We start from the raw sequence: 15,112 nt of genomic DNA, 5'->3' as shown, positions 1-15,112 counted from the left end.
CCTTCTTCCTGATCAGAGAGCCATTTTCTCATTATACTTTCACATAACCAAGAGGAAAATCATCTCTCTGGGAATTCTTCTTATAAAGGCACAAATCCCATTTATGAGGGCTCCATCCTCATGACCTAATCAACTCCCAAAGGCCCTTCTTCTAATATCATCAACTGGGAGTTAGGGCTTCAACTTAAGAATTTTATGAGAACACAAACCAGTTCATAACAGAATTTAAGTTTGCATAATTGTGAGAGGAAGGATGTCATGTTTCCTCTTTGTCTCTGTTTATCTACCTCTCTATCTTTTTTCCTCACACCTTCCTACTATGCTTATGGCTTCCTCTTTCATGGTTGGAGATTACCTCCACTAGTGCAGGGCTAGCCCTATAATCATGTCCTGAGGCCATCGTCCCTACCCCTTCATTGACCCAGCTGGTGCCTGGCTTTAGTCCCTTTATCACCTTGCTCCCTAGGCCCACTGCTGGATAAATGTGTAACCCCAGGCAGTGGTTTAGCAACTGCTTTCTCTTTTTATCTTCAGCTCCTTTCATAAATGGGAAAACCCCATCTATCATTGTCACCAAGGAGTGAACCTAGCTCTCTTCACATTTAGTGCAGCTTTTTTTTTTTTAACAACTCCCTAACCTTTATCAAAAGACAAACTGCTTTCTGCTTCCAGACCAGGTATCTATCAGGCTTCTTGCTTTATTCACACTTGCTGATTTTCATCAGTAATCCACGACATGATTTTTATGTTTCTTGAATCTAGCTTTATCTTTTTGGTTTTCCATGTTTCTCTTTGTCTATGTGTCTAAAAAAGAATTGAGTGTCAAAGTGTAAACTCACAGAAGCATCCTCGAATGGAGGTCAGTCATTCATTTATAACATTTCATCCTAAAATCTCAATTCAAATAGCAAGCTAGCTACTTCCGATATTGACCTCAAAATACCACCAAAAACTTACCTATTTCCTTGCCTGAATCCTTAAACATTTCTTTATTCTGCAGAAATATAGGCACTTTATCAACCCCATACTTTAACTGTGTTTTTTTTTCCTTCCCCATGAAGCTTTCTCTGACATTACAAGGCAGTGAGCTCTTAGAATAATCTAATATTCATTCATTGCTATTTATTTATACTTACCATAATAATTTATGTATTTTTTCTCACAAAGATCTTCATGATAAGTATCTATTTTATTGTCCTTTTTACAGATGAGAAACTTCTGCGTGGTGTAGTTATTTCACCCCAGATCACACATAACTAGTAGCAAAACCAAAACTGGAGCCCAGGCCGATCAGACTCTTAAGCCTATTGATTAACTATATGTTACTCTGCTTTTCTGTCTTTTACATTCCCAGATGCTCTTCTGATTCCTCTGAAATAGATGCTATACTTTATCTGCAATTTATCTCTACAGCACGCTGTGGTATATCCATTATAGTAATACTGTCTAATCAATGGTCCAAGTAAAAACCATTGAGTAATTTCAGACTAGTTCTTTTCCTGTCTCATTTATTTAATCAGATGCCAACCCCATCCAGGTTGTTTCATAATGTTTTTCAAGTCTCTCTTCTTTTTCAATCTTTCCTATTGCTGCCTTGGTCACATCATCATCAGTTCTCAGCTAAAAAATGATGATCTCATTCCTGGTCTTTCTACTCATAGTAAAGACTCTCAATAATTGATCTGACACACAACTGAAGGATTCCAACTCTACTTAAAACACATCAATGTCTGGCCAAGACTTCAAGATAGAATTGGTTTCCTTGAATAAGTCATGCTAGTCATGGCAGTTTCTTAGCCCAATGTCTAACTTATATGAGCATTCAGAAAATATTTAATGAAAAGACTGTGTCTTATGTCAATTTTTACTTCCTATTATACTTTATTAAGTATAATTCCTTCCTTTGTGCCTGGAACAGAGTAGAAATTAGATATCTACTATTTGATTTCTCAGAGCTGTAAAATACCCCTAGTATTTTTTTTTTTTTGAGAGATTTTCACTGTAGGGCGCGTGCGCTCGCCAGACAGACAGAAAGAGACATAGAGACAGAAAGCGAGAAATCACCCCCCAGGGGGGATGGTCATGCCGCAATCCCTTCTCCTCCATTCGCCTCTCGGGATCTTGGGCACGCACGCACACGCGCCCGGCGTGAGTTTTAAGCCACCGGGTCCGGGACACGAACCACGGTCGACTACGTGGGAGTCCAGCGACATAGCCATTACGCTAACTGCTGGTTCCCAATAACACCAGCATAAAATTAAACAATATAAAAATTTCTTCAATGCTTTTTCACTCCTAAAGTGGCACATCCGCACATCCATAGGAAAAAAACAAACAAACAAACAAACAAACAAACAAAAAAAAACCCTGGGCTTGATAGCCCATGAGGAGCATTAGCTCTTGTATTTCTCAAAAGTAAAAATAGACTTTTGCTGAACAAAATTCTAGTTCTATCTAAAATATTATTTCCTTATAAGCCTCAGTACCCATCTTCAGCATCCTGCTTCAATTCTACTCTCCAAATATTGGGAATCAGGACCTGAAGAACTAGAGAATGCACGAAGCAGGAGTGGGATGGGGACAGAATTTTCCAGTGAGAGCTAAGGAGCCCCTCATGCCACTGCCCAGTAATCTATTCTCAGGCACCTCTCATGCCCTTTCCACTTGAAGTCCATCTGACAGCAGAGGTGTTCAGCAGCCTCCTGAGTGTGACTGGGACAGATCGACTTTGGCGCAGGTTTTTAACACAGGGTTTTGTTGATGTAACTTAAAAACAAACTGCCAGTGTCTGCACTCTTTGGTTGAGCAGATTAGATGGGAAATGAACTCCTCACATCATCCCTAAAGAGCACCACATCCTGAGACTCACACCACAGCGCAGCAAAGAGAGAGGGGTAAGGCAGGCTCAGGGAGACAGATATTGTGTCTGGGCTGCTCACCACAGAACTGCCATAAATACCAGGCGACAAGTCTCATGAGTAATGAATGCAGAGCTTTCTTGTGACATAAGCACAGCAAGACACACTTTGCTGTTATACAGATCATCCCACAGTTAGGGTCAAAACAACAGCAAACGGCCTAACCACAAGGCCAGAAACAAATGCTCACTCACAATCACTGAACTTTATCGCAACAGCCTGAAAACTGGGCAACGATTTACATGCATAAACTTTTACTTCAGGAAATACTTTTCATACGGTATGTTGCCTTTCAGAAATATTTGATGAAAAAAATTTATTTAAAAGAATTCTTCAGAAAACACTGTAATAAAGCATTGGTATAAGATCTTTTTCATATTGCTTCTCCACTAGAAGCATCCCTGAAAGTGCGAGAGTTTAAGAGCTGTAGGTAGAACTATGTGTTAACAGTAAAAAGAGATGATCTGTCTCATTCCCCCTGAGGCTTGTTATCCTTACATTAAGGCTATTTTCCTTTCTCAGCTAAAACATTGTTATGAAAATATATCTAAGACTAGAAGCATTTCTGATCAAATGTTGAAGATTTTTATATGCTAATGTTTATTATTTATGTGTTTGTTTATTTTAATGAGAAACTAATCACAAAAGAAAACAAAGCAATAGCAACGCCGTGCATAATACTTTACCACCATAGCGTGACCCAATATTAGGGTCCACGTAAATGAATTCTCAGAGATGTTTAGGGATTGTACCAAATCTAATAATTAGGCTGATGATTCCCCAACAAGTTATGACCCTGATCCTAAAAGTGGTTACATTAATTCTTTCTTTCAGGCTGCAATTTATAAATTAGAGATTTTATGTATTCAACAGCCGGTTATTGCACAATTACTTGGTGCCAAATACCAGCGATTCAGTGGCAAGTTCTCACAGTGCTTTCAGTCAGGCATACAATTAAACAAGCATAATGCGGTATGCATATGAGTGTCAAAATGGGGTATCACAAAAGCATGAAGAAGAGGAAAGTTATCCAAAACTGAAGAGTTGGCCAACGTAGTCAAAACTGATAAAAGCAAAGGCTTGAAACATAAAGACCTGTGCATAACAAGATTTAATACAGCCAAGCAGATACTCATCGGTATGCATCGACCCAAGAGTAAAATAGCTAATGACCTTAAGGATGGCAACGTTGCAGTAAGCAGGGCCTTATGAGTTATGTTCTAAACTATGAAGTTTATCTGAAGGCAAATGGGAAGCCACTGAGCCTATGCAGGCAAGCAAGTGTCATCACTCACTCTGGCTGTGTGACAAGTGGATTGGAGGAGGACAGTACAGAGGCAAAAGCCCAACGACAGGAGAGAAGAAGCAGGTGTGGCTGTGAGGATGGAGAAATATTTGAAAGATGGAACCAATAGAGCTTGGTGGGTTAGTACTTTCATTCCTTTCTCTTTTTAATGCCAGAGAATGCCAGCGCTTGTGAGAGGGACAGAGAGAAAACATCCCAAGTGGGGTGTGGTCATGCTATAATCCTTCATCCTCTATTTCTCCAACCCAACAGGAATCCGGGTACACACACTCATGTGCCCAGCATGTTTCAAGCTACTGGTGCCAGGATATGAGTTGTGGTCAGCCTTATGGGATGCAGCTCCCAATGCACAAAGTTTAAATGCTGCATTATGGGACTGGCCTGAAACTTTCATTTCTATATGAAGCTTTAAATTTGAAAATGTATTGTTTCCTTTAGAAGAGAGGGGAAAAAAATACTATCAAATAACAATTTGGTTTAACGAAAATAAGATACTGCTATTCTAGTACACTCATAACGAAATTCCAAATACTGAGAATTTAATTCTAAACTCTGAGCAGCTTTATTAGCACCCTTTACCACTACCAACTTCAATGACAGCTATCGGCAAAAGTACCTTAAGAGCATATCCCTTTCCTATGACAGACATGGTGAGTTTCTCATATTCGTACCCCAACACCAAGCCAAGCGTTCAGCACATATAGCTCAATAAATGTTAGTTTAGTGGAAATGAAGTGTAATTCAGGATGTGATTCGGTCAAATGTGTTAAGCCTACTGAAACTACCTAGCATAAAAATAGGTCTCCTGTGCTACATTTTATTTAGAGAACAAATGACAGCAGAAAATTGAACTAATTTTCTGAATGGAAAGATAAAGTAGGGTAACCACTAAAAAGCAGCTGGAAGAAATTCTTAAGAGAGATGTTAAGCAGAACCCCCTAGACATTGATGGTTATGAGATAAAAATAACAAGTAGACACACAAGAAGAGCAAAGCTGACTGAGTATAGGAGTGGAGGATGGCTCATCAAATGAGAAAGACTCATAAATAACAAAAAGAAGAACAGCATTCATTTGTGCTCAGGACCAAAGGAAGCAGGGTACATTTTCTAGTAGTGTTCTAGTCTGCTCTGTTATTCTAGTAACAGAAAAAACCCGAGAATGGAGGTTTACTTAGCTCATGGTTTTGAAGGTTGGGAAGGACAAAGGCCTGGTCTCTGGTGAGGCTTGTCTTGATGCATTACATGATAGAAGACATGAATGCATGCATCTGTTTCTGTGTGTCCCTCTATGAGCTCATTCCCTCTCCTTTATGACCCCACCAGCACTTAGCCATGGGGGTCCTACCCTAACAAATTGACTTGCAAATTCATACCAAAAGCCTTACCTTTCAACATCATAGATTAATTTTTCACCAACTTAATACCATCACACCCAAATCTCAACACATGAATCTTTAGGGAACATTCAAACCATAGCATCCCATTCCTGGCCCCTAACATCTATGTAAGTCTCATATTCAAAATCATCCCAACAGTCCCAATATTCTTAACCCTTTCCAACAACAACTCAAAAGTCCAAGGACTCATTTGAGACTAAAGACAAACTCCTTCTAGCTATGAGTCTATAAAGTCAAAGCAAATTATATGCCCCTAAAATACAATGGCAAAATAGCCATAGTGTAGAAATTCCCATTCTACATGAAGAAAGGAACAATTGGCTTCAAACAAGTCTAAAACTCAATAAGGCAGACATTCACTCTTGAAAGTTCAGAATGATCTCTTTCTCCATGTGCCAAATTCTGGACACATGGGTGCATGAATTGGGCCCTCAAAGCACCAGGCAACCTTGCCCCTATGGCTTTACTGGGCTCAGTCTACACTTGAGCTCTCTAAGTTTAAAGTCTCATGCCTGCTGTTCTCCCAGACTGATGCTTTGTGTTGTTATCTCTATGGTTCTGGTCTTGAGGGTGGAACTGCTCTCAAGGTTCTCCTAGGCAATACCATAGTGGAAACTCTCTGTAGTCACTCCACCCTGGTCACAGTCTCTGCCTAGGTTCTCATGTTGCCCTCCACACCTCCATAATTCTCCGGATTCTGCAAATCTGAAGAATTCCCTCCATGTGCATGCCACCAGTGTCTGCAGTATGCATCTGGAACAGGCTCTCTAACAGTCTGAAACACAGCCAGAACTGAGGAATGCTTTACTGGGATGTGGGAAGCAGACTCTCAAAACCGCTCAGGGCAATAAGCCCACCCTGAAACTACTCTACTCTCCTAGACCTTTGGGCCTATAGTGGAAGGGTAGTACTGAAGATCTCTGAAATACTCTAGGGCTTTCCTCCCATTGTCCTAAAAATTATCACCTGGATCCCTTTCTATGCCTGATAATTTCTTTAGCAACTGGTTGCTATAGTTTTCTGTCCTGAAATGCTCCTTTATTATTTACCACATGGCAGGCTATGAATTTCCCAAATGTCTCTACTCTGCTTCTCTTTTCATTATAAGTTCCATCTTTAGGTCATCTTCCCTTTCACTTTATCATACACTGCAAAAGCAACTACATAGCTCCTTCCATATTTTCCTTTAAATGTTCATTCACTAGATCTTTATTCTCTTCAATTCAGTACTCCATAAAGCCTTAAGGCATGGATACAATGCATAAAAACTTGAGAATGATATAACACAGATTACCTTTTCTCTAACTTCCTACAAGATATTTCTCACTTTCCTCTGAAACCTCTTCAGAATGGCCTTTACTTTCTTTATTTCTATCAACGTCTGATCATGATCATTTAATCAATCCCTGAAAAGTTCTGGCTCATTTCTAAACTATTCTCCTGAGCATCTACCAGACTCTAGGTTTATCCAAAAATAATCCTCCAAACTATTCCAATCTCTTCCCAAGACCAAGTTCCACAGCCATGTCCACAATTTCAGATATTCATTATTAGCAGTAATACCACTCCCAGCACCAGTTTTCTGTTCTAGTCCATTTTGTTGCTAATAAATAGAAAATTTCTGAAACTGAACAATGAAAGAGAATAGAGGTTGATTGAGCTCACTCTGAAGAGTCCAGAAGCCTGGGACCAGCATCTGATATAAATCATCTTACTGTATTACAAGATGGTAAAGACAGAAGTGCATGCAACTGCGTCTCTTATAGTCTCATTCCTTTTCCTTATAAGCCCACCAAGGGTCAGTCATGAGGGTTCTAGCCTGATGATCTTAATCCTAATCTCCTTCCAAAACTGCCACATTTAAGGCCATATTCAGATTAAGATTTTTGTCCTTTTAATCCCATTACAATCAAATCTCAACACATGACTTCTGGGGGGACTTTCAAACCATAGTAAGTGGTAATAGCTCTAAACCAGGAATTATGTGGATAATATGTTAATTCTTTAGTAATCATATCTGTGATCTTTTCTCCAATATCTGAAGCTATATGTTTTTTAAGATGTGGAGATTTTATCTTGTCTAAAGTTAAGTAGGTATCCATTTCCTACCTAGTACAATATCCGATACTTGATAGAATAAGGATAGATAATGGATGGGTAATAAATGAGATGTTCCATCAAATTAATGAATTTGTTAACTTTTTAAAAATCTTTATTCCATCTAGCATGTAGATACGTGCATATAATCACTTATATTTTTTTCTCTTTAGTATTTTTTATTAACTTGATACTCTGAAATCTAGCTTTTTTTACTCTATTTTTACAGATCTGTGATAACCATTTGCTTTTACCCTTGTCCATAAGTCCTTCTTGTAACATCTTGTATACACACCTTTATATGTACTCCTAGCAGAAGTCTCCCACTGCAGCCACACTTATCCTCGTAGTTGTTCCTCGTATTTATCTTCACTGTGATTATTCATGTTTCTATCATCAAAACCACCACCTGAGACCAGATGTTAGCACAGTGATAATCAACTAGACCCACATGGGAAAGATCCTGGGTTCCATCTGGGACTTCTTTGAACATGCTAGGCATGTGCATGCATGTCTGTGGTCCAGGCTGACTGAGAATGGAGGTGGATTGCAGAGTGGAGACCCTGTTGGAGATGAATCTTTCTCTCTTTCTCTCTCTCTACCTCTCGAAGAAGAAGAAGAAGAGGAGGAAGAAGAAGAAGAAGAAGAAGAAGAAGAAGAAGAAGAAGAAGAAGAAGAAGAAGAAGAAGAAGATATAGAGAGACTTTAAAAACAAAACCAAAAACCCAGTCCACCAACTTGTATCCAAGGGATCAACCTTCCTTTTCTCCAAGTTTTAGACAGCAAATTTCCTATAATGTATAGCCAACTATAATTTGCGTTTTCATTTTTAGTTTTCTGCTGTCCCATCTCCCAAAGTTGTCACCATTTGTCATCACTAACAAGATTTTCTTCCTTATTTAGAATTAACACCAGAATTAAAATGCTTTCATTGCTTTCTCTTTTTCTGGGATATAAAATTGTTAGCAAGGCAAGCAGAGAATATATTAATAGTTCTGCTTTACAGTAAGGTGTCCCTTCTAGGAACCATCTGGTTAACCTAATTTCTCCAGTATTATTACCACAACCTGACTTGACATCTATATTCTAATTTGAATTAGAAGTCTGTTGTCCATGTTCCTGATTTGGTGAGAGATCTCTCCTATGTTCTCCAATACACCACTTCTGATTCTGCTTTTATTATTAGACTTGCCAGTCCCACACAACTCTACATCCCCTCTGTTAGAATTCCCATGTCAGTAATATAAACTTTCTAATTTTTCCTTGCATAAGTTTTCTTATCTACTAGAAATAATATACTTACTCAATTACCTATCTTAACTCGTGACCATAAAATTGTTTTAAAAGAAGCTCATTTCAGTGTAACCATTGACAGAATTTTTCATGTAGAAGTTTCATGAAAGGTTGCAGTAATACCATAATTAGGATCTTTTTAAAACATAAAGGTTGATTTATGTACAATACATTAGAACCGTAGGTATGTTTCATGACTTTTAAAAGTATATAGCCAGAAATCTTAAATCTTGGTCATCATAAAAACCTTGAAACTTAACAATAAGGCAATGAGGTCATTTCATTCCTTCATGGGTAAGAAAAGGAAGGACAATGACTACTCAGCCAAACTTAAAAACAACTTTTCTATTATTTTACTCATTCATCAAATTGACAATATCTAAAACCTGGAATGATCCCAGGGAACTTACCAGAGTATTACCATCAGTAGCCATCTGTGATATCAAGTTGCTAGAAGCAAATGCTACAACAGAAAAAAAGATTTTCAGTTAAAAATGGGATTAATGTATTCATAAAAACATTATTGGGGGAGGCAGGAGAAAGAGGTATTTCTATTGCAATGATGAAATTCACAATAAACATAATTCATTAGATAGCTTTTTATTGCAGAACTCAGTGAGCTAATTGTTTAGAGTTCATAAAATAAGCCAGACTTTCATCTATACATGTCAGTATTCCTTTTTATTTTTTTGGAGAGGTTTTTACTATAGGGCTTGTGCACTCGCCAGAAAGACAGAGAGAGACAGAGAGATAGAAGGTGAGAAATCACCCCCCAGGGGGGATGGCCACACCACAATCCCTTCTCCTCCGTTCTCCTCTTGGGATCTTGGGCACACATGCACATGTGCCTGGCATGAGTTTAAGGCACTGGGTCCAGGACTGGAACCACAGTCAACTACATGGGAGTCAAGCAACATAGCCATTACACCAACTGCTGGTCCCCTGTCAGTATTCTTTTTAAGTCCAGAAACAAGATATGAATTTGATTTACTCACTAAATATTGTTATATATATATATAGATATATAGATATATAGATATATATATATATAGATAGATAGATAGATAGATAGATAGATAGATAGATAGATAGATAGATAAAGTGAAAATCTTTTCCTCTTCATGGTGAACATGCAATAAAGATGTGGAAAAATTTCTTCATTATTACTATCCAATTTCAAATATGTAACTAACCCCCCACCCCTGCCTCAAAGTCCCAACATTTTTTTTTCCAGAGAGCACATACCCTTCAGAGAGAGAAGGAGAAGGAGAGCAAGCACCCCCAAATGGGGCATGGTCACACCACAGCCATTTTTCTTCTATTTCCCCTTCCCATCAGGATTGGGGCATGCATGCCTACCCAGCATAGTTTTCAAGTCACCAGGGCTGGGACTCAAATCGTGGTCAGCCATGTGGGATTTGGCTTCCCATGCAAAGGGCTTAATCACTACATTACAGGGCCAATGCCAAAGTCCCAAGTATGATATCAAGCTACACTCCTCTTGCTGTAAAATACTTAGTAGTAATTACCTGTGAAACATGACACTCTGTGGTTTCAAGAAAAGCAACTGAAAACAAAAGGAAAAAAGTCCTTTTATTTTCAGACTTTGATAAACAAGAAACTTGTTAAAGATTCAAAAACCACTGAAACTGTCTCCAAAGCAAAAAGCTTTTCAGTTCTTCCCAGGGACACCACAAGTAGAGGCCCATGCCTCTTTGAATTTATTTTGTGTAGTATTGGTCTCCAAATTTTGAAGCCTGAATACCTGTTTTCAATGTCAAAATACTGTGCTTATATATATATATAACCTCCTTATGGGGCATGGTCATACTGTAATCTTTTTTCTTCCAATTTTTTTCCAAAAATTTCATTCAAAATTTTCCCCATTTAATTTTTGGTATGCACACACGTATATGCCTGGCATATTTTTCAAGCTGCCAGGCAAGATTCGAATCACTGTTAGCCATGTGTGATTCAGCTCCCTATGGACTGCACTTTACCACCCTATGGGGTTTGGGGTCAGCACCTAACACACTTACTTCAAAACAAACAGAAAACACGAAAACTAAACTGAAAAATGAAATCTCAAGCTTGTGAAAAATATTTTCAACATACTTTTAACATATTAAAATCAAAACTTCAGGGGCCAACAGGTGGCATAGTGGTTAAGGTGCTAGACATGGCCAACCATGGGTCAAGTCCAGACCTGGTAGCTTGAAAATCATGCTGGGCATGTGTGCGTGTGTGCCCAAAATACCAGGAGGAGAAAGAGCAGGGATTGTGCCACGGCCTTTCCCTCTGTGGCTGATTTCTCACTTTCCATTTCATTGTGTCACTCTGTCTCTCTGGTGAGCCCATGTGTTCTATGGTAAAAACCTTTAAAAAATTACAAAATCAAAAACTAAAAATTTAAATGTCTACTATTTAACCTCTTTAATGATAAAATAAGGGCAAAATAAAACATCTTAATTCTATTTTTAATCTTCAAGATTGGCGAAAAGAAAATAAATAAATCTAAGTAATAGAAGCCAGGTTTGGTAGAAGTGGAGTTGTGTTGGAAAGAATATCCTTATATACTGGGAGGTCAAATCATTCTATCCTTGCTGGAGTGTAATTTGTCAAGATGATGAAGGTGACAATGACAGTGAGAATTAGCATATACTCAGCCTTTACATGCGTCATGAACTGTGCTAACTACTACCATACCAAACACACAAAACATTTCATAATATATATGAATAAGAATGTAAGGCCAGCCAGTGGCATGTGGGTTAAGGTGTCTGGATCCCACATGGCCAACTGAGTGGTTCGAGTCCCAGGCCCAGTGACTAGAAAGACACACCAGGTGTGTATGTATGTGTATGCTCAAAATCCTGAGAGAAAAATGGAAGACAAGGGATTATGGCATAGCCATTCCCCACAGGGGGTAATTTTTCTCTCTCTCCCCACATGACCTGAAATAAAATAATTTAAGTTAAAAATATGTACAGCATGATTTCGTTTATTTTTTGTCATAAAAATATAGGTTTAGGGACCAGTAGATGGCATAATGGTTATGTCAGTGGACTCCCACATAGTCTATCGTAGTTCAAGTACTGGACCCGGCGGCTTAAAACTCATGCCAGGCATGTGTGCATGTGTGCCCAAAATCCTGAGAGGAGAATGGAAGAGAAGGAATTGTGCCATGGCCACTTCCACTGGAGGAGGGTGATTTCTCACTTTCTCTCTCTTAGTCTGTCTCTGGAGAGAACATGCACCCTATAGCAAAAATCTCTCTAAAAAAAATACATAGATATAGATTTATACACAGGCACACTCATACATCATCACTAAAAAGTATGAACGTATTTCCAAAAGTACACAGTAACTGTCTATGGAATTTGGAATAACCAGGGATGTATTTTCTATTCCTCTATACATTTTCTATAATAAGCATTTGTAAATAAAAATGCTACAACTATTGTATTGACTTTCAATAGCACTGTATTTTTAGCATCTATTGTTTAGAAGAATACATAATGAGCAAAAAACTCTTTGAATTTAGCAGCGCTTTCAGATAAAACATAAATCTGAGAGCTCTTCAAAGAGTTTATAGAAAATATAGATAATGAAAAAATTATGCTTGGGTTTCAAAAGCTCCCTTATCTATTGTTGCAGTTAAGAATAAAACATGGGGCTATAGACTGGCTCAGCCATTAGCTGTGATGCTCTGCAGGGCTGACCCACATGAAAGGTTTCAGGTTCATGTCCTGAGTCCTCCCTGAGTGACATCAGGCACCTGGGTGCCCATGATCCTGGGTTGGCTGAGCAAGACCCTGTCAGAGGCATGTTCGCCTCTTCACCTTTCTTGTGAAATAAGCAAACTTTAAAAATAAATAAAAGAAGAAAAGCTTTGGATTGGAGTAGACTGGACTTCAATCCCAGTTTGGAGACTTACTAATTGTATGACACCTTGGGTATGTAGCTTCTATTTGGGGGACTTGAACTCCCAACTGTGAAATTAGGATAATAACCAGATTTCTTTCTTATGATTGGGTTAGAATCAAATGAGGAACTACTTCTGTGATGCTCATAGCAGGGCCTTAAACAGTTAATTCTCAATAAATTATTTTATTATCACAAACTATATTCATTCATTAAGCATTCATTAGAGATTAAAAATTATACACACACACACACATATATATTTTTTTTCTTAAAACAGTTTATCAGGCATTGCTGTGATACATTCCTTGACTCTATCCACATGGCTATTGGTGCCCTTCTATGTAATAATACAATACTAAATTGATCGTATGTATTAAGCAGTTGCTATGTGCCAGGCCCATTGATGACTGTCATGTTGTCATGTATTATGTTACATAATTGTCGGAGACACTTATGAATAATGGCCTATGATTAGCTACATTTCTTTTTCTTTTCTTTTTTTTTTTTTTTTTTTTTTTTTTTTTTTTTTTTTTTTTTGCTATAGGGCACTTGTGCTCGCCACAAAAACAGAGACAAAGGACAAAGAGACAAAAAGGGAGCAATCACCCTCCACCAAGGGGGGGGGGGGATGGCCACCCCATGATCCCTTCTCCTTCATTTTCCTCTCAGGACTTTGTGTGCACACACACACATGCATTCGGCATAAGTTTTAAGCCAGGTCCCGGGACCCAAACCACAGTCAACTACATGGGAGTCCAGCAATGTAACCATTACGCCATCTACTGATCTCAGCTCCATTTCTTAGATGAGGAAATTCAAGCAATTTGGATGAGGAATTAGTAAATGAGTATGTCCAAATTCTGACCCAGGCTCAAAGCCTACTCTCTTCATCAACACAGTCCATCCTGGCTCTCCTTTTCCCCCACAAAACATACATTGTTCATAAATAACTTCAGGATGGTCTGTGGCATTGTGCCATAATCCTGTGGGCATTTCTGCCTCCCAGGAGGACAATGAAAATGTTAAAGGCAGTGACCAAGAACTTATTCTCTCCACTGCCTGGCCCAGTGAAGGGCACAGTTAGGAAAAGTTGATAAAATGATCTTCTAATCTAATTTTTCATACTTTCAAATTATTTTATTTCAGTAGAATTCTGAATCTGTTCACTTGGCAGATTTCTAGAAGTAAAACAAACATAGAATTAGCAGAAGATAAAGGAACACAAAGGGAAAAAATTCACCTCTAAATCTTTTTCTAGGTATGAAGTTTGTTGACTATACACTGCTCCAGGCACTGATATTAAGCCTCCCTTGGATCCTGAGAATTCTCTTTCTGGTACACATCTCATGTCATCTCCTCACATCTTACCTAACTCTTAAAGATGTCTACTCAGTCTAAAACCATTGCCACCTCTCTCTTAGACAATTGCAATAGGATCCTAGTGAATGCCCCAGCTCATTGTCTGACCCAGAGGGATGCTTTTTTCAGTGCACACCTGTTTATCACTTTCCTTAAATCCCTACAATGGGCATTGATGTTGAGATAAAGACCAAAATCATGAAAATCTTTTACAATAGAGGCTTTGCACCATCTCCACAGCCTTCTCTCCAGCCCTATTTTGTATTATTCCTTTGTCTCTTTCTCTCATCTCTCTGATTCACTGGCCATACATGTTTCTCTTAATCTCAGCACTTTGTGCATGTTTTTCATCCACTTAGTCAAAAAAATTTCCCCTGGTCTTTATATGAAATCAGTCTCCTTTTATATACTCTCATACCATTTTAGCTGTTATTCATAGAAGTTTTCATCATTGTGGTGATTACATCTGTTATTCATTTTTTAATATCTAACTCGTCACTACACTATAACCTGCTGGAGAGCAGGCACTGAATCTCGCCTGGTTACTTGTTTGCTGCTATAGTCTCTGTCTTTGTACCCACAATGATTCGGCAGATATTGTTGATTAAATTAATTAAATATACAAACACTATAATCACTGAACTATTGGTGAATTTCCATTAAACAAAAAAAATCTATGAATTCCAATTTTTTATTTTGTGGAACAATATCATCATGAACATCCCATTTGAAATGTCCTTTCCAATCTGCAGAATATGGAAATGAGGTCATGTTGATGTCAGACTTCCTTTGTCAAAGATAAATGAGCAGGAAT

The 15,112-nt window shown here is 38.3% G+C and overlaps 1 protein-coding gene across 4 annotated transcripts in view; it reads right to left on the bottom strand.

The window, feature by feature from the left end:
* Positions 1 to 15,112, bottom strand: part of IPCEF1 (interaction protein for cytohesin exchange factors 1) — a 208,873-nt gene that overhangs the window by 100,943 nt on the left and 92,818 nt on the right. For all 4 annotated transcript variants that reach the window (XM_027769832.1, XM_006139988.3, XM_027769838.1 and 1 more), the window contains exon 4: positions 9,423 to 9,475. In XM_027769832.1, the coding sequence (XP_027625633.1) occupies positions 9,423 to 9,446 (24 nt within the window). In that variant the 5' untranslated portion in view covers positions 9,447 to 9,475. The remainder of the gene's footprint in view (positions 1 to 9,422; positions 9,476 to 15,112) is intronic.

The sequence above is a fragment of the Tupaia chinensis genome, unplaced genomic scaffold, assembly GCF_000334495.1.
Source record: "Tupaia chinensis unplaced genomic scaffold, TupChi_1.0 Scaffold000014_1, whole genome shotgun sequence".
Lineage (NCBI taxonomy): Eukaryota > Metazoa > Chordata > Mammalia > Scandentia > Tupaiidae > Tupaia > Tupaia belangeri.
Note: the sequence above shows the minus strand (reverse complement) of the source record. Positions and strands in the feature narration are given on the sequence as shown.